General features: G+C 38.8%; 1 protein-coding gene across 3 annotated transcripts; it reads left to right on the top strand.

Moving 5' to 3' along the window:
- Window positions 1-17: 17 nt before the first annotated feature.
- On the top strand, window positions 18-27981 carry LOC114654500 (RNA-splicing ligase RtcB homolog). 3 transcript variants are annotated; one of them, XM_028805087.2, is made up of 13 exons: window positions 18-178; window positions 474-650; window positions 740-818; window positions 1618-1685; window positions 6757-6856; window positions 8411-8567; window positions 9396-9552; window positions 10693-10852; window positions 13769-13944; window positions 15002-15190; window positions 15472-15582; window positions 18756-18875; window positions 27645-27981. In XM_028805087.2, the coding sequence occupies exons 2-13, from the start codon at window positions 558-560 to the stop codon at window positions 27750-27752; spliced, it is 1518 nt and encodes a 505-aa protein (XP_028660920.1). In that variant the 5' UTR covers window positions 18-178; window positions 474-557; the 3' UTR covers window positions 27753-27981. The 3 variants fall into 3 exon arrangements, with proteins under 3 accessions (XP_028660920.1, XP_051791727.1, XP_028660928.1); XM_051935767.1 differs by having other exon boundaries at window positions 47-178; window positions 477-650; XM_028805095.2 differs by having other exon boundaries at window positions 47-236.
- The last annotated feature ends 18 nt before the right edge of the window (window positions 27982-27999 follow it).

Here is a 27999-nt window from a genome sequence, read left to right as displayed (position 1 = left end):
TCAAATTTGGGAACGTCACTTTTGCTAGGCTGTCCAAAGGTGTATGCTTGACTGTGGACGAGTATCAATACGGAAACCACTTAAGGCCTCTTTGAAAGCGTGTAAGCGAAAAAGAAGTGTAACACAAAAAAAGCGAGGGGGATTTAAAGGTGGCAGGAAATAACTGTTTCTAACTAAAGTCAGTACCGCCCTGTTTTTAAAAAGGAAAAGCATTGAAAGTTATTTCGGCAATTCCGGTAGGTGAAACGTTAAACCTCGGGGTGTGTTTCTTAGGCTAGAATCATAAGTTGTACTTTCAGCATAGCTGAAACGAAATGAATTATCGTTCTTTTGTTTTTGGAGAAACTTTGCATTTCAACCAGTCTTCCTTGCGTCTTACATGTTTGTTAGTAGAGTAGTATTGGAAAGAATATGATTGGTCGAGTACGATCGGTTAATGCTAGTTAATTTTTACTGTTGTATATCATTTATAGAAGATAAGCCGTTAAACTGACAGCTTGGTGTACCTGAGTCGGGTTCTCTGCTTTGAATCTGTGACACCTGCGTTCATTCCCGACATGAAGAGAAGTTACAGCGAGGAGCTGAAGTTTTTCGAGAGAGCCTCTCCTTATAGCTGGCGTATCAAACAAGGGTTTGTCCCGAACATGCAGGTAAGTCCTTGTTATCTGATCAAGCCGAGAGGACTCTCTAGTAACCAGTGTACCTCTCCCTTTTTGATTATGTTTACTTTACCCTGTAGGTGGAAGGCATTTTCTACGTGAACGAGCCGCTGGAAAAGCTAACCTTTGATGAGTTACAGCAAGCAGCTGGAGGAGAAGGTGACTTCCTGTGGCAGTGAATAAATGATAACGGCCCTTTTCTCCGGATTACAGTGGATGTTTGATAAACGAGTCAGTAGGAATACCAGAGTCATAGAAGACTAGTAGATAACATTTTAAAATGTACATATATAGAATACAAACCTTCGTGCATCTATCTATACAAGAGTCTTTCTATTAACTGCTTGAAACAAATGTCCCCTATAGGATGGCATCTATTCAGTGTGTGTGTGAATTCACGTGAAAATAAATGGCAAACAAGAAGGCAGTAATTCTAGAAGTAATACTTTAAAAACATATACTTCATTACAAATAAATACAAGGTGCATAGTCTTTCTCAAGGGACCAGATAAGGCCATCAATAGGTTTTATGTCACAGGGATCAGCATTTTCACTTTGCACTGCTTGGATTTCAGCCCTTTTCTAGGTTGTAGTGACATGTTCATGGTGTTTACACGACTTTCCCCAGGAGTCCATGCGTACCTGAAGAAGTCCTTCAGTTGCACAAGTAGCTGCCATAGCACTGCTGCACGTTGGGTGAACAAGCCCTTTTCTGTCAGAGTAAGACTAGGCACCCATAATCTTGTGCTGGATAAAGTTTGTTCTGAAAATCAATTGGCTGTAATCTGCACCAGTTTCAAATTTTTGTATTTATCAAAACCAGAAGAGTTTTCCACTTTTAAATGGTCATGTTTGTGTTTATTTAATGATAGTACTTACAGATTTGTAGTTTGACATTAATAGCACTATTTGCATCTTCAGTATAGTAAAGTGTATACATTTTATTTATTTATTTAAGGACATGGAGGATTTCTGCCAGCAGTGAAGCAGATTAGCAATGTAGCAGCATTACCTGGAATCGTTCATGTGAGTAAAATCTAATGTTTTCTTCAAGACTCCTGGAAAGACTTTGTGTTACACAATAATAATAATAATTCATTACATTTATATAGCGCTTTTCTCAGTACTCAAAGTGCTATCCATAACTGATACTAAGGTTTGTAGCAGAACTGATACCCGCGTCAGATGAGACCAAGTCAGGAAGTTACAGCTCAAACTGCTGTTACAACTTCAGACACGTCAAGCGGATTCCAAATGTTTAAGGAGAGAAGTGTACTTCTTTATACACAACATAATATAAACCTGCAGTTAACTACCAAATCTTAAATTTAAAACAAGACACCATGATGGATTTGAAGAATAATGTCAGGTTGAGATATTAAGGCAGTATACCTGATAGAACAGTGTGATGGGCTTATTGATGGTTCTTTCATTTGAAATTGGTTATAAATCGGAGTCCTCTCGATATCTTTGAAGTTTTATTTATTTATGTATAACTAGCCATTGTACCTGTCAAAGACCGGGAATAGCAAATACTTTTCTATTCTTCTGTCTTTTGCTCTGTGTGTACCTTGAGTGCCTTTCTGTCTGAATTTGCATATGTGAACGTCTCTTAACCGGCGTGTTCCCATGAAGCCTCCTCCTCGAACTCTGTCATTATTTTCAAGGCACCTTTCTCTCCTCGTGTCCCACTTTATACTTGCTGTCTTTGAAGGCGACTCCCTCAGCACGACGCCTCGTATGCCTTTACTCCCACCATGCATCTCCCACTTCCTTTTTCACCATGTCAACAAAGCCAGACTGACCAATCAGATTGCTCCGAGAGCCTGGACACACCGACCTTAGTGTTTTATTATGTAGTAGATTATATCTTGGCTTGGGAAGCCGTATTTGGCACACAAAACAAAATCCAAAATGAGAAACCGAAATCTGAAGGAAAAGTTAGCTTATTAGTTGTGTTTATCTATACATTTATTTTGCAGTTAGATTTTTGTGTTAAGTATCAGATTTCTTACAAAAATATTGAGACAGTGGCCAAAATATATTTCATCATGGTGACTTGTTAGTAAGGGTGGCAGGGTGTCATGGCGCGGTGGTAACGCTGCTGCCTCACAGTAAGGAGACCAGGGCTCATGTCCCAGGTCCTCCTTGTGTGGAGTTTGCATGTTCTCCCCGTGTCTGCTCGAGTTTCCTCCCACAGACCAAAGACATGCAGGATAGGTGAATTGCTGATCCTAAATTGGCCCCAGTGCCTGGATGTGTGCGTGTTTGCCCTGTGATGGACTGGCCTGTGCTAGCTGGGATAAACTCCAGCAGCTCCTGTGACCCTGTTCAGGACTAATGACTGACTGACTTGTTGAAAGGATTACTGTGTTGGGTTTGGTCAACTACCATGTTGGAAGGACCATTTATGTATGTATAGATAAAATATATAAAAAGGTTGATTAAAAGGCTTTGAAGTGGATTCCAAAAGAGATGCGGTGCTGCTGATTTTCTGAGTGTCTCTGCTCCGGTCTCCTAAAATACGAGTTACAAGTGTCTGGTAATTGTGGTGTATAGTATACACAGACCTATATATATAGACCTATACAGTTATGTCATTAATCAATTAAGCAGATAAAAGGCCTAGTTGATTTGAGGTGTGGTGCTTGCATGTGGAAGATTTTGCTGTGAACAGACAACATGCGGTCAAAGGAGCTCTCCATGCAGGTGAAAGAAGCCATCCTTAAGCTGCGAAAACAGAAAAAACCCATCCGAGAAATTGCTACAATATTACGAGTGGCAAAATCTACAGTTTGGTACCTGAGAAAGAAAGCAAGCACTGGTGCACTCAGCAACGCAAAAAGACCTGGACGTCCACAGAAGACAACAGTGGTGGATGATCGCAGAATCATTTCCATGGTGAAGAGAAACCCTTCACAACAGCCAACCAAGTGAACAACACTCTCCAGGGGGTAGGCGTATCGATATCCAAGTCTACCATAAAGCGAAGACTGCATGAAAGTAAATACAGAGGGTGCACTGCAAGGTGCAAGCCACTCACAAGCCTCAAGAATAGAAAGGCTAGGTTGGACTTTGCTAAAGAACATCTAAAAAAGCCAGCACAGTTCTGGAAAAACATTCTTTGGACAGATGAAACCAAGATCAACCTCTACCAGAATGATCGCAAGAAAAAAGTATGGAGAAGGCGTGGAACAGCTCATTATCCAAAGCATACCACATCATCTGTAAAACACGGTGGAGGCAGTGTGATGGCTTGGGCGTGCATGGCTGCCAGTGGCACTGGGACACTAGTGTTTATGATGATGTGACACAGGACAGAAGCAGCCGAATGCATTCTGAGGTGTTCAGAGCCATACTGTCTGCTCAAATCCAGCAAAATGCAGTCAAATTGATTGGGCGGCGTTTCATGATACAGATGGACAATGACCCAAAACATACAGCCAAAGCAACTCAGGAGTTTATTAAAGCAAAGAAGTGGAAAATTCTTGAATGGCCAAGTCAGTCACCTGATCTTAACCCAATTGATCATGCATTTCACTTGTTGAAGACTAAACTTCAGATATGCTCTTTTTCAACAACCATGTCCACATTGGTGCCAAAAAAGTATTAGTATTGTATTGTATTATCATTAGACATTTTAATGTGTTTAAACGGTATACTTTCAGCAGTTCTTTCTTATCAGAACCCCACATATTAGGACTAATGCCCTTCATGTATCACGTTTGAGTGTTGGTCTGTAAAGAACTCTCAAAGGTAGCCTATGATTTGAGCATCCTTTGACATTGATGGTCGAAGAAAAAATTGCACTCCTGGTGCAAATCATAACGGAGAATCAAAGAGTGATGGTGTGCAAAATGTCATTCACTTTAAGGATTAGTGCTACAGGTCTGTTGAATCCATTCTTTGCAAAGTTAGATGTGAGCAAGGTGAGTCCACGTAGTATACCCAGTGTGAGGGATTGCCGGCCATATATTCCGGCCAACACCTCCAAGCCGCCAGATGGAGCCCTCCTTGCAGCATGGAGGTGCCCCGAATGCCAGCAGGAAATCATGGACCTTGGAGTTTTTCTTCACAGCCCTGCTGGATACCATAGGGGCCGCCAGGAGTCGCAGCAGGGAGGCCCAGGGATTTATGCTTTCCATACAGCCCGGAAGTATTTCCAAGTCACGGGAACGGAAGAAATGATATACTTCCGGGCTGAAGAAAAGAAGTTTTTACCTGACCCAGAAGTGATAGAAAGTCACATGGACTGAGGGACAGAACCACTTCCGGGTCAAGGACTATAAAAGGATTGTGGGAAATCCCAGACGCTGAGCTGGGTGGAAGGGTGGCAACGCGTTTGGGAGTGGAGGATTGCTTATTGATTAGTGATTTGTTTATTGTTTGAGTATTGCGGAGAGTAGGGTGCTTTGTGCACTTATTTATAATAATAAATATTAATTTTGGACTTTTATCTGGTGTCTGACGTCTGGTCTGAGGGTTCAAGGGGTCACGGGGACCCGTAAACTGTCACACCTGAATATGGACTCCTGAAATGAAGTATTCCTGAATCCTGCATTTCAAGGAAAGTCTCGCGCTAAGTCATTCAGCTTGGGAGAAATTTGGATACACTTTGACTAAGAAAGTCTCAATACATGCTCAATAATCCAGGTAAGGAAATTCTAGAAAGTTGATTCAGTTCATCTGGACATAGTTAACTATGTCCAGATGAACTGAACCAACTTTCTAGAATTTGAGTAACAAACCAAACGACATATGAAATGGTGGAAGCATTGTGATTCATATCACAGTTTTTGTTTGTGATGCTGAGGGTTTAGTATGTTGATTGTTTGCCTCAGGAGGTTTGTATTAACTTGGCGAGATCACACTGCTTTTCTTTAGCAAAGTGGTGAGAAAAGCTGTCAAGTATTTCCCTTCTAATTTATGAAAACGTTCTGTTCACTGTGCACGGGCTGCTTTGTAAAACAGTGCTGCCAATCTACCAGTTTGCTATCTAGACCTGGCCCTGTATGACCTCCATCACTTCCCAAATCTGAAAGGCTACTTGTCTGGAACTTTCTTTGCTAAATAAGCCACATCAAGTCACCCTAAGAAGGGAGAAGAAACATTTAATTTGTGCGTAGCACAGAATTGTTTGAGAAGAGTGTTTGACCTAATAGGTTAGGTTCAAAGCTTTTTGATCACCCCAAATGTGACTAAGTAATCCAACACTGACTAACTCATTTAACTCAGTTCAGGGGCATGCAGACCTGGAACAGAAATAAATATGTCATTTTATTTAATTACCTGCATTGACAGTTAGCCTTGTCACAGGAATCCAGAGCTCATCTCTGTGCAAAACTGAAACCTGCCATGGGCTAGACATTCGTCTGTCGCTGAGCACACACTTGCCCAGTCATTTTAAAATTTGGTAGTGAAACAGAATACAGTGTGTCTGTAAGAGGAAAGTGCAGGAAAAAATGCACCAGAGGAGAGCATGTACACAGATGGCGGCTCATCACTGAATCAAGCCAGGGCATAGATACAATTCTGAGATAATATGGTAAGCTCATCTGGTAATACTGTCACATCACTCAATGGAACATTGGTCTTTTTCACTTAAAAAATAATCAAACACAAGTTAATTTAAAAAATGAGATTCTCACTTATAAGCCCTTTTAGGGCTTTTGCATAGATTTTTTTTTTCCTTCAGAGAATTCCTATAAATGTGTAATATTTGTGAACCTTATCTTTCCAGTTCTCCCAGTCATTTACTACAGTTCATTGTTTTGTTCACTTTAAATGGACTAATCATAGCTATTGTACTACCATTAGAAACCAAAATGTTATGGATTTCTTCTAATTGTCTGATTTCTCTAACATGTTATTCTAATTTAATGTAAATTGTTTAAATGAGTGTTTTTTATTGTTCAAACTGATTTGGTTTTCTTTTTGGAGTTTGGTAGAAAGTTTTAAGTAGACAGGCAATTAATTATATGAGCCACCATCTGAATTTGACAGATATAGAAACTATAGTGAATTAACTTTGAATTGGCCAAAATATTTGAGTAATAAAAATGTGTTGTTGAAATTCTTAACAAATTGTAACTTACAGAAGTCAATTGGCCTTCCTGATGTACACTCGGGCTATGGGTTTGCAATTGGAAATGTAGCTGCCTTTGACATGGACAACCCCGATGCTATAGTCTCTCCAGGTAACGTACCATAAGCATGTGTTTTTATTTATTTTTTCTTCTTTCCCCCATATGTATTTTAGAAAGGTTAACTCAAATTGGTCCATAGTAGGGGAGGGTTTGTGCTTGTGCTCTCAAGCAACCCATCCAGGACTGAGCACTGCCTTTTGCTCAATGCATAGAATAGATTGTGTCTTCTTGAGACCCAAGTTTGAAATAACTGGGTTCAGAAAATGAATGGATGACAAAGACCTTTGCCTTATATACTGTGATTAATGTGATATTAAATTATACATTATAAACGTCTATGCGTGTAAGTGTGTGTGTGTGTCTGTCCAGCCTGGAAGTGAGAGGTGGAGTTGGGCTAAGGGCTTCACCTCAGAGGATAGACGAGCGAGGCCAGCACGGCGGCAAAGCGAAACCTCTGAAGAAAGAGACATTCGCTTAGCGGCTAATACAGAAGTGAGGTGAGCACATCAGCAAAACGAATCCTCCTAGGAGAGAGACGCCCAGAGTAGTTCCTTTCAATTACCTGACATCTCTACATTTCAATTTTTTTTTCTGACGATTTCAATAGTTTCTAGGACCTGGGACTTTTTACAGCACGGGCTTACACAGCTAGTACATTATAATCACTAATGTGCTGCTCGATATTATGAGGATCAATGCATGTTTTATAACCTACATAGTGTATATGCAAGAAAAGACCTAAAATATCTAATATAACAAAAACATGTGACTATGTGAGTGTGGCAGTCTCACTTGAATTACTTTCTGAACATTCCGGCACTTTAGATGTGTTTATCACTGTTGTTATCCATATGGAGTTTGCACATTCTTGCCACGTGTATTTGGGTTTTCCTCCAAAATCCCCAAAGGTTCAGTGGGCTATGCAGTGTACTGATGTTTTGTCCAGAATTGTTTCATACCAGCATTAAGCGCCATTAAGAATGCTACATTATCAGTTTGCAAAATGTATGAAAAATGTACTAAATTTAAACGTTTTGGGTATATATATATATATGTAATATTTTTTTTGTTAGGTCTACTGTATTTGTAGGTTATGGTGGAGTTCTAATAGACTGTTTTAAGTATTTTTAAATTAAATATTATATAAACATGGATTTTGTTTTTTGTTTTTACTTTTTTTATAATTTTATTGATGTGACAGTGTGTCTGTGTGAATCTAGGTGTAGTGTATGCCACACAATGTTTTTGTATGAGGAGTTTCAAAATGTTTTGCATGTACAACAGCCAAATTCATATACAGTTTTATTTTTATACATCATGTATCTTGTGTAATACTTCAATATATTTCAATTTATAAATTTCATTTTGTAGATTTCTGTTTTTACATAAAGTAGAAAATATTTGCTCATGTTTTAGAGGTCATGTGCTTTTTGCAGGTTTTATTTTTTACTGTATTGTTTTCAGTTACGCTTTTTTTTTTACTTGTTTCTTTTAAATAGCATCTCACTTTTTATGTGAAATAGCTTTAAATTACGCTAAGTATTATTCAAAATGTATTTGTTATGGGTGAGCCAGGAATGAATGGTTTCTGTTTTCACCTTCCAGGTGGTGTGGGTTTTGATATAAACTGTGGCGTCCGGCTGTTGCGCACTAACCTACACAAAGACGATGTTGAGCCAGTTAAGGAGCAGCTGGCTCAGGCAATGTTTGATCACATTCCAGTAGGTGTTGGTTCCAAGGGTGTCATCCCCTTAAGTGACAAGTAAGACCAGCCATTTTTTATCTGTAGTAAATTACATTCTGAGTCAGTGGTCGTTTTGCTTTGTGTGTCCTCTTGCATTGTTTTTAATTAAAAAAAATCATATTTTTTAATATTGATAGCATTCATTATGTAAATATTTAGTGCTATAGAAGGGGTGCATATTGTGTTATTTTGTACAGCTGTGTGAACAGCTAAATTAGATTTTTGTTTGAATAATTGCTGTTTTTCTAAAGGCTAGGGCAGAGCAGTCCATATATGTAGATATATCATCTTCCATTCTTGCATGTTGATCATGTGACGAAAAACAAAATAAGCAGTTCCTTGTGATTGAATGAAGTTGAAGAAGAGAGAAAAAAATTCCTAATCGTTACAGTAGCATAGCATTAAAAGAGAAGATAATTAGTTTGATTTTTTTTTTCCATTTTAAGACTATATTCATCAAATCCTAAGAGGTTTTATTTAGGAACATTTTAGATAGGCAGAATGTCCGGTGGGGGCCGGGTAGTCTTTTGGCCTTGGAACCCCTGCTTAGTTTTTCTGTCCTCCTAGCCACTTTTTCTTTAATATTATTGCCTAATCTTAATTGTTTTTCTTTTCTTGTAACTTTCTTTTTGTCATCTTGTAAACACTTTGAGCTATATTGTTGTATGAAAATGTGCTTTATAAATACATTTTGTTGTTGGAATTCAAGTATGTTGGCAACCATAAGATTACTGAAGCCTATTTTGATCTGCAAGGAGTATTTCCTTTCATATAAAACTGCATGTTGCACATGTAATTTAAGGTATTTAAAAACAAAATCCTTAATGAATATCCGATTTTTCACAGAGACCTCAATGAAGCACTTCAGCTAGGAATGGACTGGTCTCTGAGAGAGGGCTATGCCTGGCCTGAGGACAAGGAGCACTGTGAAGAGAATGGAAGAATGCAACAAGCAGATCATAGCAAGGTGTCTTCAAAGGCCAAGAAACGGGGGCTTCCTCAGGTAAGTTGGGTTAACGCAGGAAAAATCATGAAATACAAGCATTTCTTGAGATTGTGAGATTAATTAAAGCCCTGATAATACTGCAGAAAGTAGGCAGTAATATAAAATTATTTTTTGACCATATCCAGTGATTCTAAACAATTAAGACTTTTTAATCACTATTATTATTAAAAAAACACTGATACTTGTGAGATGATTGTAGATGTGAAAATGAAACTGACATCTCCTTTACCAGATATTTGTAAGCCATCATTACAATCCATTTCTGATCGGGTATCTTCACCAATTGTCATCTGGATAAAAAAAAATACTTTAAACAGAACTAAATAATCAAACTAACTAAATAGAATGTGTATCAAAAGGAGATCACCACATGAGCCATGATTAAATTAAACAAAAATATAACATTCTTTCATTTCACTTTTTTGAACTTGGCCATTCCAGTACAGTTGTGGTGTACTGGAGTCCATCAGGAAGGCAGCATCAGGAACAAACCACAAACCCTTAGGTGCCACCTAAAATTTCATAATTCTAAAATTATTTGTTTCTTAGAGTAAGTTATACTGTACATTTGTGCTTTAATGAGACTGGCATTACAGTACATGCTATGTCTTTTGCTTTATTTTCAAGATTTTTAGTTTTTATATTGGCTACTTCTGATTTTGTCAAAGTTGAAATCACTACAACACAGTTATTTTGTTCCATTTTTATTTTTGTAATATGTTTGCTTTTCCATACTGCAACCCATATTAAGTAACTGAAACTTACTTCAGGAAAAAAGAGAACGGACGTACTTTCAGAAAGGCATAAAGGTTATTCATTGAAACAGTGTTTTTGTAGATTAAAAAAGAATAATAATATTTTTTGGGTAGAATTAATTTTAAAGCACTGGATACAGTATATGTGACTTGCCTAAGTATAATAATTTATCCAGTTTGTAGGAGCAGGAAGGAGCCTATTATGGCAAGGAATTGCACACTTTTACACAGTGTAATTCATCTTTAGGATTTAGGAGGAAACTAGCAAATGTCCAAAGAATGCTGGACACCAAAAGAAAGTACAGACTTTGAAGTAACACAAATTGAAATATTGAATTTGTTGTACTAAGAACTTAATGAAGCATTTTTTTTTCTTTTGTAGTTGGGAACACTGGGAGCTGGAAATCACTATGCAGAAGTTCAGGTTGTGGAAGAAATTTTTGATAAACAGGCAGCCAATACTATGGGTATCGATCGTGAGGGACAGGTCTGCATCATGATCCACAGTGGCAGCCGAGGCCTTGGTCACCAAGTGGCTACAGGTAATAGTATATCTATAATAATAAAAGGCAAAGCCCTCACTGACTGACTGACTGACTCACTCACTCACTCACTCACTGACTGACTCATCACTAATTCTCCAACTTCCCGTGTAGGTGGAAGGCTGAAATTTGGCAGGCTCATTCCTTACAGCTTACTTACAAAAGTTAGGCAGGTTTCATTTCGAAATTCAAAGCGTAATGGTCATAACTGGAACATATTTTTTGTCCATACACTGTAATGGAGGAGGCGGACTCACGTATCGCGTCATCACGCCTCCTACGTAATCACGTGAACTAAAAACAAGGAAGAGATTTACAGCACGAGTCACACGCGGGAACGAAGGTAAATGACGTTAATTTTTGACTGTCTTTTAATACTGTGTAAGCATACATATTAACACATGTGCAATTAAACGTGTGCATTTACGGGGTGATTTCTCAGGCTTAAAAGCTCACCTTTTATCAAACGCGGGAACAAAGGTAACTGACGTTGTTCACTGTCTTTTAATACTGTGTAACCATACATATTAACACATGTGCAATTAAACGTGTGCATTTACGGGGTGATTTCTCAGGCTTAAAAGCTCGCCTTTTACTAAAAAGGTAAATGCAAAACTATTTTCAATCAGTTTATTGAAACGCTCCCGTTAAGGATTGCAATAACATATTCGCGAGATAAAAGAACGAAGTAGGGGGAAATGGAGGAAGAGCCGCAAACAGTGAACAGCAAAAAATTAATTAAACAATTGAGAACAGAGCGACTTAAGCATACAAGCATGTTCATAAGGGAAACAAAGCACGGTGTAAAACGTAAGTTTAAATTAAGTTTATAGAAACGCTCCCGCTGCGGATTGCAATAACATATTCGCGAGATAAAACTTTAATGAGAAGACACGAGGTATAAACGAACCACACGCCGTGGCGCAACGTTAGGGGCAACAGTTTCAACCATTCTATGATCTGCTTCTCGCAACTGAAAGACGGCACATGGCGGATGTTAGCCGACTTGCTGACCGCAACGTTAGGGGCTTCAACTATGGCGCTGACGCCACATCTCAGTGCCAACACTTTGCAGACTCTACTTAAAAGACACGCCCTCCTCACTGGACAGTTGAAAACACCAATCAAAGTAACGATGACATCAAGTATTACCCAATCAAAAGTAGGAAAGGAGGCATCTTCATAAAATGCGTGTGGGATGATTTGCATGAGATGCTGCTTTAAAAAAAAAATTATACAAAAAATACGGGATAAATCCCGTCCAGTATTGATTCAAAACGGGACGCGCAATTTCATTCTCAAACGCGGCACCATTCCGTATTTTAAAGGACGGGTGGCAACCCTACAGTGCCAGGTAACCACCCATACAATCACATTGTGATTCAGACTAGGAATGCAATGAATGTAATTACCCCGATCTACATACAAGGCGAAAGTCTTGCAACATTCAAAGATGATGGTTTGGGATAAGTACACCATACAACATAAAAGAGCTTATGAAGCCTTGAACCGAAAAATGCAAGATCTCAGAGATCGTAAAAAAAAAAAATAGGAGGTAATGTCGTTTTACTCGCTGTAGATTTTAGTCAAACATTACCAGTTATTCCACGAGGGAGACCAGCAGATGAACTCAACGCGTGTTTAAAATCCATGCTTCTCCCACGGTCGGTTATATGTCGCGTGTTCTCGAGTAGGTGCACCAAAAATGTATACATTTAAGCATGTAATGGGCAAACAAAAAATGAGGTATACCCGAAGGCACTGCAGTAGTACTTAATGTAACTTTACTTCTTAAATGTTAATGTTTTACTGTTTAATAATTTATACGCTTCTTATATGTTGTTCAAATTCTTTTATCAAAATACCACTGACAGCGCAATGCACGATAACATGGAGTGAATACACCATACGCATCCGCCCACGGCTGCCCTGCTGTGCGCAGATAGGAGTTGATTCTACAATAAAATAAAATAAAGATAAAAAGAGTAAAACAATCATCACCCATAAAGCGGATAGTAGACGTGACGTACTATATGTGTACCACATTTCAAGTGTATAGGTGAAACGGTTTGCGAGCTACAGGTCATTTAAAATCCTGGACAGACACACAAATTGCCACGGTAGCAAATTATAGAAGAAGATTTTACTGTTTAATAATTTATATTTATATGAAATGTGCTTCTTATATATTCATATTCTCATATGATAATGATGTTAATGTTTATATTGATTTCTGTGTTATTAAAACTGCATGTATGTGTGTATATGTGTATATATATATATATATATATATATATATATATATATATATATATATATATATATATATATATATATATATATATATATATACTAGCAAAATACCCGCGCTTCGCAGCGGAGAAGTAGTGTGTTAAAGAGGTTATGAAAAAAAAGGAAACATTTTAAAAATAACGTAACATGATTGTCAATGAAAGCCCGTTTCAGTCAGTAAGTCTTATGTGTGTGTTTATGTATGTGTGTATATATATGTAGATGTGTATATGTAGATATGTATATATATGTATATGTATATAAATGTTTATGTGTGTGTGTATATTATATATAATATATACCGGTATGTATGTGTGTATATATATATATATATATATATATATATATATATATATATAAAAGACAGCAACAGTTATAACAATGACAACACAATTACATTGACAATCATGTTACGTTATTTTTAAAATGTTTCCTTTTTTTTTCATAACCTCTTTAACACACTACTTCTCCGCTGCGAAGCGCGGGTATTTTGCTAGTTTTATAATAACCAGGAAAGAGTAAAACTCATTTCTTGTTTCTAAAGATACAAATCATTTATATTCTCTTTGAGAAGAAACTTTTATAATGAATAAAATGACTATTATTATTTTTATTAATTATTAGATGCACTTGCTCAAATGGAGAAAGCAATGAAGAGAGATAAGATCATTGTGAATGACCGTCAGCTTGCTTGTGCAAAAATAACATCTACAGAAGGGCAGGATTACTTGAAGGCCATGGCTGCTGCAGGAAATTATGCTTGGGTGAATCGAACATCCATGACACACTTAACTAGAAAGGTAGTTGACATTTAATTTTTGTTTAATTCTGCAAAGTTGGGCAAGGTCTAATGTACCTGTACATGTGGACGTCATTATTCCAAATTAATCCACACTTCACAGGTTCATAGAAGTCGCTGTATTGTTACAGCAGATTACTTTTTATGGTGTCTGAAATATTAGTGTCATGTTGAGTCACCATTTGAAACCGTTTTTAAACACTGTACAGTAAACTCAGACTTACAAATTCACATCTGTATCATTAACCTGCAACTTTTTTCAGTCACATTAACTGTATTTTTATATTAACCTCATTATCGGAAATTTGCTTGAAATTATTTATAATTCTACTCTTAAGTTGATCAGATACAGTCAGTGTCAAGGCACGTGGACATCATAACGTTCTGGTTTGAATTGTGACTAGACTATCTGATCAGGGTTAGATTTATGTATAACTGAGCAAAACCATTAATAAGAATGGTTAGCGTTCAGGTCAATGTGCATAATCTGTAAATGAAAGACTACAGGACCAACTTCAGGCCCCATTACATTTACGTCTTGCATTTCCTATTGCAATATGCATGAATTATCGCCCCATTCACATTATCTGATCACTGCTGACTATACTTCCTTCCAGTCTGTAATTCTTTGTTCTGCTTTCCCTAACATCTTCAGTCGGTCTCTGGAGTGATGTCTTCATCTTATTTCAATACTTGTTTCCTTAGCAGCCCCCAGCTCCCCAAGCAAGTGTTCATGAGGTAAGGAAGGTAACTAATGTTAAGAGTCTGAGATACAATACACGGTGGCCTCCTTGTAAGCCAATCTTATTTACATCGCCAGGTCAGAAGAAACCTTCTTTGCCCGTCGCCCACTCTGTCCTGTCACTGCTTCAGTAATGCAAGGGGAGTAAATGCTGCCCTTGTACTTTACGCTTTATAAATTTGTTTTTTCCCCCCCTAATATTGTCCATTTCTGCATGTTTTTGTCATCCCTCAATGACTCCACAGTTTATGAAAACCCGACTAATTAAAAATTGCAATCCAATCATGCACTGTTTCTTTTGTAAATATTGTTATAGGCTTTTGAAAAAGTTTTTAGCAGCACTCCTGAGGACATGGACATGCATGTTATCTATGATGTATCTCACAACATTGCTAAGATAGAAGAGCATGTGATCGATGGGAAACAAAGGACTGTTCTTGTCCACAGGAAGGGATCAACCAGAGCTTTTTCTCCACATCACCCCTTGATTCCTAATGATTATCAGGTAAATGTTTAAAAAATTCTTTACTTTAAAACGTTAACATTTTTGTTGACAATGGACACTTGCATGAATATAGTAGTTGAGTATTATTTGCTTTGTACATCAGCAAATTATATAGGTGTTATTGAAATTTTAAAAAATACAGTACAAGAATGTAATGAGGGTCAGACATGCTCTTAATATGAAAACTATAAGCAAGTTGTTTAAAATAATAGACTTGTTAAATTTTTCTTCTACTAACATGACGATTTTCTTCATATTGTTTCCCTTTGTGCTTACATTAGATAACAGGGCAACCTGTTTTAATCGGCGGAACCATGGGTACATGCAGTTATGTTTTGACTGGCACAGAACAAGGAATGCAGGAAACATTTGGAACAACATGCCATGGGGCTGTAAGTGTGATGTTGACGTATTGTAGATTGTATTTTGAAATGTTTCACACAAGCAAATCCTGCATGTGCTATTAATATTTTGCACATCTTAGAACAAAAATGGTGTCTCTTAAGCCAAGAAGGTGAATTTTTATGCAGCTTATAGAGTAAACTGTAGGGTTCTGTAAGAAAGTGTTGATGTCCGACAACATTTTTCATCCATTACTGGTCTGAAATTGAGCCCATCCCTGGCAGCATTGCCTGTGTTCACTTGGTTATTAATCTGTGTGCCGGAGAAGTACGAATGCCAAACACCTTTATTTTTACTAAAATATTGTTAAATAAACCACTTCTCGAAAATGCTGTTATAAACATAAATGGACAGATGAATGACTGAAATGCTAGATGTAATTTTTGCAAAATTTGGATTGATGTTTGAACTTTTGGAAGTGGGGTTCTAAAATGTATGACATACGCTCTCCTGTTTACAGGACGCCCGTTTGTTCCTCCCCTCTGGATGTGCACTTTCTTGCCTCGCCACAAAACCCTTTCCTTTTTCCCTTGAATCAGTAGCACGGCGAGTGTCTGTAAAGTAACTATTGACGTGACGCTGACTCTCTCTTCTTTTTTTTTTTTTTTTTTTTTTTTATTATCCCTTTGGCCTCATTGCAACTTGTACAAAAGGAATGAACAATGGTCTGGAGTTAGCTTTATTAAGACTGATCAAGACTTCCTCATTTGAAGTACGCCATTTCTTACTTTATGCACATGCACTTGCCTACCCCTACATAAACAGCCAGGAAGAAAGTGACCCGTGTAAGCGTTTAACTTGTAGAGTCGCAACTTTGCAAGAGGAGATGAAATGATGGTGAGATGAATCACTTTTTAATTCACTGTCCTACAAAGTTCCATTAAAGGAACAGAAACTTTGCATTGATTCTCTGATTTTAATTCACACATCTACAAATGTCCGTCCAAGCAGTCATACATTTTATAACAGGTGTATACGGCTCAGGATCGTGGGGAGAACCTTGCGAAGTATCCACAATTATGCATGTAGGGCTGGGAAGTGAAAATGAACGTGGGACAGTGCTAACAACTGTCATAACAAGTGACAATCAAGGTACGTTTCAAGCAAAGTAGCTGTTTGGCTTGTTTACAATGAAATGAGCTGCTCCATTTGTTAATGCCAAAATAAAATAGATTTACTGTTTCAGTGCTTCGAAGCCACACTCCCTATTATTACAACATGTACTGTGTTAACAAAAATGTGTAATCGTAGAGACGTGCAGTTAAGCAGGATTGGCAATCCAGCATCCCTCATTGCTAAATATATACACACACTCACAAACTTAAATTTGTGTCGTTCATTTGGTTTTTGAAGGCAAACAAAAATTCATGATTTTAACACCTAAAACATGATGAACATAGTTAAAGCACATACGTCATATACAGTATTTGAATAGTTACGGATAATTGAGTCATTTCAGTCATTTTCTAACCTACTTAGTCATCAACAGGATCTTGAGGTCTGCTGGAGCCCATCCTAGCTAGCGTAGGGCATAAGGCAAAGAACAAACGCAGACACACACGCACACTAGGGCCAGTTTAGGATCGCCAACTCGCCTAGCCTGCATGTCTTTGGACTGTGGGAGGAAACCCATGCAGGGATTACCCGGGATTTGAACCCTGGTCTCCTTACTGCGAGGCAGCAACGCTACGACTGCACCACTGTACCGCCCCACACCAGCCTGGTTAATTTTCTAATTCTAAATTTTCACACAGGCTAAGCAACAACAAAGTCTGATCACTCATGTAAGATACTTTGAAAGCAGTACCAAAAAAAGAGTTCTGAAATAACAGGTTGATCATGCAGGGGTCCTCAATCACAGTCCTGGAGGGCCGCAATGGCTGCAGGTTTTCCTTCCAACTGGTTTCCTAATTAGAACTCCGTCCTTGCTTATAATGAAACTTAGTATTTAACTGTATGCCTCATTAGTGTTTTCATTCATCCAAGAGAAATTGTAATTGTGCTGTAGAGTTTCTTTACCTGAGAGCTTTATCCATGTGGACTAGAACAGAATTAAACTTAACGCTCCTTCCAATTCCCCTTTCATGTATTTCTAAATATATATATATATAAAATATATATTTTTTTTAACACAGACACTTTTTATGGTGCATATGTACAGGTTTAAAAGGAGGCACATTGGCTGGAGAGCTGCTGGTTTATTAGCAATCTGCATTTTATTATTAACTAATGTCTGGTTAACAAAACAGACAACAATTAAAATTTTAAATACAGCTGCCAAAACTAAAATGGGCAATTGAGGGTTCTGAATTGTAACGAGCAAGATAACTAAAATTAAGCCCAAAAAGGTATTGCTTTAGTAGTAAATAATCCATCCATCCATTATCCAAACCGCTATATCCTAACTACAGGGTCATGGGGGTCTGCTGGAGCCAATCCCAGCCAACACAGGGCACAATGCAGGAAACAAACCCTGGGCAGGGCACCAGCCCACCGCAGGGCACACACACACCAAGCACACACTAGGGACAATTTAGGATCGTCAATGCACCTAACCTGCATTTCTTTGGACTGTGGGAGGAAACCCATGCAGACACGGGGAGAACATGCAAAAGCCGGGAGGAACTGGGAAGCGAACCCAGGTCTCCTAACTGTGAGGCAGCAGTGCTACCCACTGCACCACCGTGCCACCCAGTAGTAAATAAATGAGATCTAATTAAAAAATTGGTTGATGCTGAAATCCCCCTAAAAGTATTACACCCCCTTGCTGTCACACAAGGGGTATCTGTCCATGTTTGCGTTTACTTCTAATTTTTAGTTGAAAGATAGGAAGATGTACTCACATGCAGATAGTGTGGTGTTGTGGCTGTGTCATGGATCTTTAAACCTCTAGGTTGTAGGTCAGGTCCCACCAATAACTAACTTTGTGATCCTGAGTCACTTAACCCTCCTATGATTCAGCCAATACCAAAAAAATCTGTCAGCAGTTATAATTTGATTTTGTAAGTGTCCTTGTGGTGTTGGCCAAATATGTAATAATGAAATCATAACATGTGCTTCCCCTATGAGATGTTGTAGTCAAAAGTTAAAGAACACATACAAGAAAGTAAATGTCTTCTGTATATTACTGTATATAAAGTTAAAGTTCACATTATTATTTCAGGGCCGAGCGTTGTCCCGTGCCAAGTCCCGTCGAGATCTGGATTATAAAGAAGTTTTGAACAAACTTAAGGAGCTGGGCATTGCCATCCGTGTAGCATCACCAAAGCTGGTCACGGAAGAGGTAAGAATCTATATACTATGAATAGAATTACAAAAGATTTGCATAAAAATACTGTTTCTAACTACATTTGAACAACAGCTGCTTTGTGCTCTGAAATTTTGCAAAATGTAATCTTGGAAAAAAAAAAAAAAATACAAATGGTAGTAAAAATAAAGTAGCTTAACATATGCAGCTGCTTTCCTTGTGATTTTGTGCTAAAGGTGACCACTGATATGTAACAAGACTCTCTGTAAGGGGTTAAAGCTTGGGAGGAAAGCCCACCAGGGGCCTCATGTATAAATGGTGCATATGCATAAAAATGTTGCATACGCCCGTTTCCTTGCACACTTTTGAGATGTATCAAAACTAAACTTGGCATAAAACAGCATACATTTTCACGGTAGCTCCCTACTGTGTGTACGCACGTTTCCGCTCGGTTTTGTAAACTGGCGGCACCCAGCGTCAAAGCAGTAGTACTGTTACGGTGTCGTTTCCCTTTCTTTTTCAGATTTGAATCCATGAAGTGAGATTTATCAAATACACCGAAATTAATTGCATTAATGTTTACAAATTGAATTCTCTTGATTGTAATCATTCTGCAGCAATACAATGGTGCACAGAATGGCCAAAGTATTCCAGCTACCATAGCTGCTTTAGCATTGTTAGAAGACATCGCAAATGGAAGAATTAGAAGAGAGCGGGTATTTAGAGATGATGATGATGACTGGCTTCTAAGATGATTTTGATTTCTAAGGTGCTGTGTGCTGAACTGGCACCAGCTTTACAAAGGCAGACTTTGAGGAATTGTGCCTTACCTGCTCCTTTGCAAGTTCTGTCCACTCTCGGTTTTTAGCCACAGGGGCTTTTAAACATGAACTTGCTGACTGATTGGGTATTTCTCAATCATCACTGAGTCGCACCATGTCAGCTGCCTAGGATGGTATTATCCGCTCGACATCCAGATATATAAGATTTCCTTACACTCTGGCTTATCTGGGAAACATCAAAGCACAATTTACAGCAATGTCTATTTTTTTAAATGTAATCAGAGCGGTAAACTGCACTCACTATTGCAACAGTGCAAGACAAGTTACATCAGCCAGGGATGAATCACCAAAAGAATGAGCTGGCATTACATCATCTGTAGCAGGACAGCCTATAAAAATGGCAGCTCCATACAGTTGCAGGTGATTTTTTTTTCCAACTAGTGTGGCAAAGGGCAATCAGTCCTTTTAAGGATAGCAAGTGACCTCAAAGAGTCATATAAAGAGCAGAGAATCTTTTTGTTGTGGTGTTTGGCGCTGAGCTACACTATAAAGGTACCTTCAGAGAATGAATCTGTTTGTGTAAATAGAAAGCACTTCTACTCTATTAAGGTGCTGCTCTATAGTACAGAGAAAGTGTGTCGCATTGTGCATCAGACAGCGTTACAATTTCGTTTGAATGTAATTAGCAGAATGTAAAAACGGGTAATCCAGATTTATTATCCAACATTTTTTTTTAACCAGTTCATTTAATTTGTGGTCAGTATCACATAGTACAGCTCTTATATTCTAAGTTAATTGACTCCAGAATAAGGTCTGTAAGCACACAGTCAGCAGGTCGCCTGGCGATTTCTGAGGCAGAGGTGTGTGTGCAGCAGCACCATCACTGCGTGGATTTGTGTCAGAAAAGAACAGAATAAACAGATGGTGGGCTGCGACTTACTTTTCACGTCGACTTTGATATCTGACCACTTCGTTTTTATATCAGGCACTGCGCAACTTTCTGAACTTTAACTTTGGAGTGTCTCTGTCACACTGTATCACTCGTTGAAATTTATTTCCATATGCTTTTGCCATTGTCTTTTAACAAAGCACTGAAGAAAAGGTGCTATTTATATCGATTTGCATATTAAATAATGCAGAATTCTGGGAGAAGTCAGGGTGGGTGCATATGTGTTAAATTTCACGTTCATTGGGATTTGTAAAGGGGAATTTATGGATATGGATTTTTTTGTGCATATGCACATTTCCACTTTTGTCCATACGCCATGTTTTAGTGTGAATTCTATGCACATCATTATACATGGGGCTCCAGGTTCACAAATTATATTGATTCATTTCTGCTATTTTAAAGTAACATTGTTTGATGTGACATATGTTATTCATCCAGTAGTATTATAATAAGATACAGTCAGGAGAATGGATAAGTGTCATTTTATATAGAGAATATATTTGTTACCAGCATGGACTGAACTTTGCCCCATTTGCTCTCGGGCATTGAAGAGAAATTAGGCATATAAATTTGGGTTGGTGGACTTTTTCCTCTTGTGATATGATCCTTCATTGTCCTTTTATAGTTCATTGCTTTTGTACGTATACTTTCCCCAAGCTTTCATTACCTACTCAGAAACATCTCAGAGTATTACTGTTTCTTTTTCCTTGACAAGATTAAAGAGGGAATGTCATTTAATTATGACCGAAACTGCAACTATTGTTGAGGAGCGAGTCACCATGCTGCCTGTTGCAGCTAATAGTATGTTGATGTTCTCCATCTGGACTAGTGAGAGAGCTTTCATGCTGCCTGCTTTATTCCCTCCAAGCATTGTGACATGATCAAGCACTTCTCAAATGGTGGTCTCACTTTTTAGAGGCCAGTCCCAGAACCATGGAGCCCATGATAAGCAGTAAGGTGTGTTGAGAACCCTTTTTTAGTTCTTTTGTTTGAGGTAATTGCATGGAGAGAACAGCAGAGCTGCAGCTAATACTATAAATGGACATACAGCAGCTATCAATGTGATGTGCTCCGTTTACAGCCAAAAAGCTCGGTATGAATAGATGCACGTGCAAGGCCTTCTATGCTACAGCTGTCTCCCAAAAAGAAATGCCAAAGTGCAGCAGAACTCTGCCAGTATTGAGTCTCATGAAACAACTGAAACACAATGTTCTCATCCTGGCAATGATAGGTCAGTCATTACCTGGCCACACTGCTTACATAAATGTCTGGAAAATGGATGGGTGCACATGTGCCATGTTCAACAGTCTATAACTGCAGTGGAATGGAAACTTCTGTTGACATCAAAACTGGCAATCACAAAAAATGTGGATCTAACCAAAAAAAAATCACAAAATAAAATTGTTAATAATAATAATTAGAAGACATTTCCGCAGTTTGGTGTGCAAAAATAAGCTGGAGCATAGTAAAAACTCTGTCATTTTGCAAAATGGTTATTGGTACATTCATATATAGATGAATGTGTGTAAGCGTATGAATATGGTGGAGACAATATTGAGACAAAAAGCAAAATTGGTCATATTGCTAGGGGCTTGGCTGTTGAAGAACTGTGCAAAGAGAATTGGGAAAAGAAAGGGAAAGTAAGAAGAAGGTGGTGGATGGACTATGTAGAAGAGGTGACAGGCACCCGAGATGTGAAAATTAACGTCAGAAATGCTAGAGACAAAACCAAGGGGAAAGATATGGTTGATGCAAGATTCCCAGTTTGAAGACCCCAAAGACTGCTTGCGGTGATGGTCGTGCAGTGGCATACACACACACACACACACACAAATAAACAAAATCACTACCGTTGCACCAGTAAGTTAGATCTTCAGCTTGCAATATACGCGTGCCATATGGCAAATTACCGTTATCAGTGCTGATGGCCTTACGAGGTTATTGCATTAAGAACACCCGTCACCCAGATAGTCCATTAAAATGTTTTAACAACATCAAACCAAAAACCAAAAGTGATGCAGAGAGACCCGTTTGTGACGTGGGACAATGCAAAACATTCAAAAGATGGTGCTTGTAAATGACCCGATGATACCTATTGGCATCACTTACTCTTGTGGTTTTTCTACATTAATTCTACATTTAGATGTTGCTTGTGAAACTATTAGTTATGAAACTTCTGATTCCTATCAAGGTATCCTACAATAGGATGTGCATCAGTGTTCAGTCTCGCTTGTGGAAAGCAAGATTCAAGCAGGATCATTTTGGGCTACTGTCCAGAAGATCATCTACAAGTAGAAAAGATGTCAAACAATTGACAGCAGACCAGGCCACCCCAGTAAGTTCAGCCTCGGTGAAAATTGCAAGGTGCTGAAAGAAGTCTCGAACGCCAGAGTTTCATCATGGGAAGTACAGGTAACTCTTGTCACTGTTGATGTCAAAGTGCATGAGCCTACCAGTAGAATGTGACTACACAAATTCGACCTAAATGAAAGGACTTTTGCTGTCCAGAAAGAACATCAGGGCATGTCTAAAATTTGCCAAAGACCACCACGGCAAAGACCAGGGGCCTCATGTATAAATGGCGCGTACGCACAAAAATATTGCGTATGCCCGTTTCCACACTAACGTTGCGATGTATAAAAACTAAACTTGGTGTAAAGCCATGCACATTTTCACACCAGGTCAATCCCTTGCATACGCAAGTTCTCCGCTCGGTTTTGCAAACTGGTGGCACCCAGCATCAAAACAGTACTACTATTCCTGTGTGGCTTCCTTTATTTTGTAGATTCACATCCCTGATGCGGTTTTATCAAATACCCTGAAATTAACCGCATATCATTTTTTAGTTCAAGGCATCTAATTGTAATCAATCTGTAACCATATAAAGGTGCACCAAATGGCCAAACTATTCCAAATACCATAGCCACTTTAGCGTTGTTACTGTCGGTGCACATCACTCAGAGTATTTTAACCCAGTGTATCTGAATGTGGAATCACCGCTCTACAGCAGCTGCTCGGAAAGCTCTATGACAGATTGTGTCAAGAGCGGGGAGAAATATCGAGCTTCTAGCACATGCTGCCTCAGCCATGCGCACAGTCTATCTGAACTTCACCCATTCGGCAAATGCTAGAGGGCCTTTCCTGTACGGACCTAGTGGTTCAGAAACAGTTTCATCTCAAGAGCTCTAAATGCATTCAGTCATTCCATCAAGTGCTCACAATAGAACTGTTTGTACTTTTAAGTAGCATTACCTCACTGTAAACTTGCATTACTGTTGTAATATTACACAACCTGAACCACTTATGCTTTCATATTGTATATTTTCACTGTTTTTTATCATATTATTATTACTGTTGTTATTTTACCATTTTGTTGGAAAATAGAGGATTTGCATATTGAATCTCATTGTACCATACAATAACAATAAAGGAATTCAGTTCAATAGGAGAGAGTGCGTATTTACAGATTCAGATTTCCAGGCGATATCTTCGTGGAGCTCTTGATATCATTTTTAAGATGAAATGCAGTAAAGTGTATATATATTACATTACGTGATACATTTCTAACTTCATTTAAATAATGTATATTTAATGGTGATTGATTTAATGATGCGAGGACTTGGTGGCCACTGGTAGCAATGAGCTGGTGCCCCGTTCAGGGATTGTTCCTGCCTCGCGCTGTATGCTTGCAGGGACTGGCGCAACCCTGGATGGATAGATGGATGGAATAATTAAACCTGTACTGCGAAGATATTTCAATCTTCCTTAAAAGTTTCGAAGAATCTGCATTCTAAGCTTACAGATGACTTGACATTTATTAACTCTTTTAGGGCGGATGTCGACTTTTGTCGACAGGAGGGGTTGAGGGCGAATGTCGACAAAAGTCGACATCCAAGGATAGAGGGCGACAATCAGCTGTTAATGGCGACAAAACTCACTGTCACATAGCAGGCATTCTCTCTGTGCTTGGAGGAATGCTAGACTCGTTGACTCGGCAACTAATCCTTGCGTGTGCGTGAGTTGCTAAATGTAAACAATGGCAAGATGGCATCGACATGTCACAAGGGAGTGAAGTGAGTGCAGAAAAGAAAACACTCGGCAAACAATGTTTTGCGCATTATCGCGGAGTCGGACTCTGATTTTTCAGAATCGGATTTTATTGACAGTGATCAGGAGATTGAACAAGAGAGTGAGAAGCCAGCATCAGCTGATCGGACACCAGCCGATGCCACGCCAGCTGATCCGCTGGCAGCTGAACGCATTCGCGCATCCGATGCATCTACGGCAAGGTTCACATGGGAGGAATACAGACATTGATCCGTGGGCTACCGGACTTCACAAGACGGCATGGCTTGCTGTTGGACACGACAGATCACCAGCTGCTGAACTACTTCAGGCTGCTCTCTCCTGATGCTGCTTTTCAGCTACTGTCAGACGAGACAAACAGGTAGGCAGAGAAATTTTTTGAATCACGGGCTGCGCTTGCATCGCATTCTTGTTTTTCAAAGTGGAAACCCACAACAAAAGACGAAATGAAGCGCGCTGTGGCATTACAAATAGAGATGGGACAGAACTGGTGATATAACTTCAGAGACCATTGGTCCAAACGTGCTTTGTCCCCTGGTGGCTTTGGACAGGTTATGCAGCGTGATGATAGGTACGTGATGCTGCAAAGTTTTATTCAGAAAACTTGCTGGCAATGGCATGGCACGATGGCAAACAGGTGACTTGTTTCTCTACAGTACACACTAACAATATATGTGAGAAAGTGCAGCAACAGACAATTGAAAAGTAGGCACCAAAGCAACACCTACTGTAAGCAGTGCAATGTGGCAATGACTGAAATTGGCTGCTTTGAACGAGATCAGGCTTTGCTGTGTAAAATGTATGTGATATGTATGTGAAATCATAGAGTATGCAGGCTCATACAACATACAATACAGTAACATTTGTCAAAAGTAAATTTTTTTTGTTGATTTCAATTGCTTTGTGTTCTTTTTTTTTTTAAAGTTAGTTTTTGGAAAAATATTCAGTCCTGGGAGAAAAGAAACAAAAAAAAAAAAATTAGCCCTAAAAGAGTTAAAGAGCTGATTGTGTGGCGATTGGTTATTTGGAGAAAGAAAAGGAAGGACAGGAATTAGGGGTTAGTATGTTTGAAAGAGACAGTACTTCTGTAATAAATTATTTCACCGCTTGCTGTGCTGTGCGCAACCTTCATCTTGCAGGAGGCAGGAACAATCTCCGGAAGGGGCGCCAGCTTGTTGCTACTACTATATCTGACCACTCATTTTTATTTCAGGCATTGCGTGACTTTCTGAACTTGAACTTTGGAGTGTCTCTGCCACACTGTATCACTCTATCGATTTTTCTTTTGTTGTTTATACCCCTGCTTAAGCCAACAAATTGTATGTTTTTCCTTGCCTCCACTTCACATTTGTTGAAATTTGTTTTTCCATGTGCTCTTGCCATTGCCTTTTAACAAAGCACTGAAGAAAAGGGGCTATTTATATTGATTTGCATATTCAAAGAGGCAGAATTCTGGGAGGAGTCAGAGTGGGGCAGCAGGTGGGTGCATGTGCGTTACTTTTCACGCTGACCAGGATTTATGTAGCAGAAGAACATGAAAGTTGGCGTACACACAGATTTGGCGTACACATGCGTTAAGCATGAGGCACCAGGATGTTTAGAACAAAGTGCTCTGGACAGATAAGACAAAAAGATAAGAGATAGTTGGCCACAGTAGCAGTAAACCTGTTTTTTTTAACACTAAGACCACATTTGACCAGAAGAATCTTGACACCAGCTGTAAAGCAAGGTGTTGGAAATGTTATGGTTTGGGGCCACTGTGCTGCATCAGGGCCTGGGCAGATCACCCACCCAGAATCCACTATGAATTCTTCATCGTAGCAGGGGGTGCTTAAGGACCTTAAACAGACAAGTAAATCCACCAAGGAATGGCAGAGAAGAAAGAAATGGAAGGTTCTGGAATGTGCAAGTCGAACCCTGCATCTGAATCCCATTGAGATGCGATGGTGAGATTTGAAATGGCCCATGCATGCAAGTCAACCCTGAAACATTGAAAGCTGAATGAATTCTGCATGGTGGAGCAAGAAAACCTTTCTCCAAGTCGGTGTCAGAGACTACTAGACAGTTCTAGAAAACACCTACTTGAGGGGGCACCATCAGCCATTAAGTGGGAAGGGAGGATTTCCACAGACATTTATGGCATATCTGTTTATTCTTCTTTTAGTAACTTATTGCAAAGTCAAACTTTCTATAGATAAAAGGGGGTATAATTAGAGCAAAAATGAGTTTGTTTAAATGAAGATATGTACACGTATGTTAGAAATACCTGGAGTGTACTTCCTTTTGCACGTGACTGTGTTAGCCGAGTTAATGATCCTCCACTCCTAGGAGAATCTTGCTGTGTGGTTTTCCGCCTGTACTTGTTAAAATCCAGGTTTACTCCCCTGCGGCTCTTGGATGAACTGGCCATGTGTTACGAAATGCAGGAGGAGTGTGCAAAAAGGCCAAACCAGGGATGGACAGTGCAGGACGCCCCAGAGGAGAAGTACCCAGGGCCATATGTGCTTGTGTCGTACTACATGATAACCAGTGACCTTTTCTTGGGTTAAATTTGTTTAGACATTTTACAAAATACATTTTAAAGGCATTTTACCTTTTTAATATCATTGCCACAAGTGCTTATTGTAGCCCCACTCTATGTGGCTAATAGATGTCAATAAAGGTTTATTAGCCTCCTAATTCATAAGCCACTATCAGCTTATACTTTAAGAAGCTAATAAATGTTTATTGACGTCTTTTGAAAACTGAAGCAGGAGTAAATGTAAAGCCGGTATATTAATCCTCGTTATGTTGTATACTTAATAACAAATCTCCTCATTAGAAGAGTGTGACCCTGTCCGATGCTCATGTAAGGAGCGTATTCCTTTAATCACTCGTATGATCTTTCCGTGGATCATCTAGAAAGACAGAAAAGACAGTCTTTTAAAAATCTTAATACACACAAACTTGACATAAACATGTTTATTTTTTTTTGTTTAATACACGCAGGCTCCTGAGTCATATAAAAACGTGACGGATGTAGTGAACACCTGCCATGAAGCTGGCATCAGCAAGAAGACCTTCAAGTTGCGCCCCATTGCGGTCATCAAAGGTTAAACACTCCACAAGTAAACCCCACCTCTTGACAGATTTCTTTTTTTCTTCTCACCTGACTACTTTTTGGTTATTTTTCAATTTAGAACATAAGACTGTAATGAAAAGACTAAAATTCCTTTGTAATCCTTTGTCAAATGCTTGTAAATTTAAGTTTAATGATATGATGTGTTTTCATTTTGCTGTTGTTATAGTCAGGCAAAATAAACAGGACTAATGGCGACATTCACAATTCTTTGTCATCTCATGA

The sequence above is a fragment of the Erpetoichthys calabaricus genome, chromosome 1 (genome assembly GCF_900747795.2).
Source record: "Erpetoichthys calabaricus chromosome 1, fErpCal1.3, whole genome shotgun sequence".
Taxonomy (NCBI): domain Eukaryota; kingdom Metazoa; phylum Chordata; class Cladistia; order Polypteriformes; family Polypteridae; genus Erpetoichthys; species Erpetoichthys calabaricus.
Note: the sequence above shows the minus strand (reverse complement) of the source record. Positions and strands in the feature narration are given on the sequence as shown.

Bases quoted from the DNA above. Each gene is read 5' to 3' on its own strand.
- LOC114654500 (XM_028805087.2), top strand. From the start codon at position 558: ATGAAGAGAAGTTACAGCGAGGAGCTGAAGTTTTTCGAGAGAGCCTCT. The intron at 819-1,617 runs GTGACTTCCTGT...TATTTATTTAAG, and splicing joins GCAAGCAGCTGGAGGAGAAG to GACATGGAGGATTTCTGCCA. The intron at 18,876-27,644 runs GTAAGAATCTAT...TAATACACGCAG, and splicing joins CAAAGCTGGTCACGGAAGAG to GCTCCTGAGTCATATAAAAA.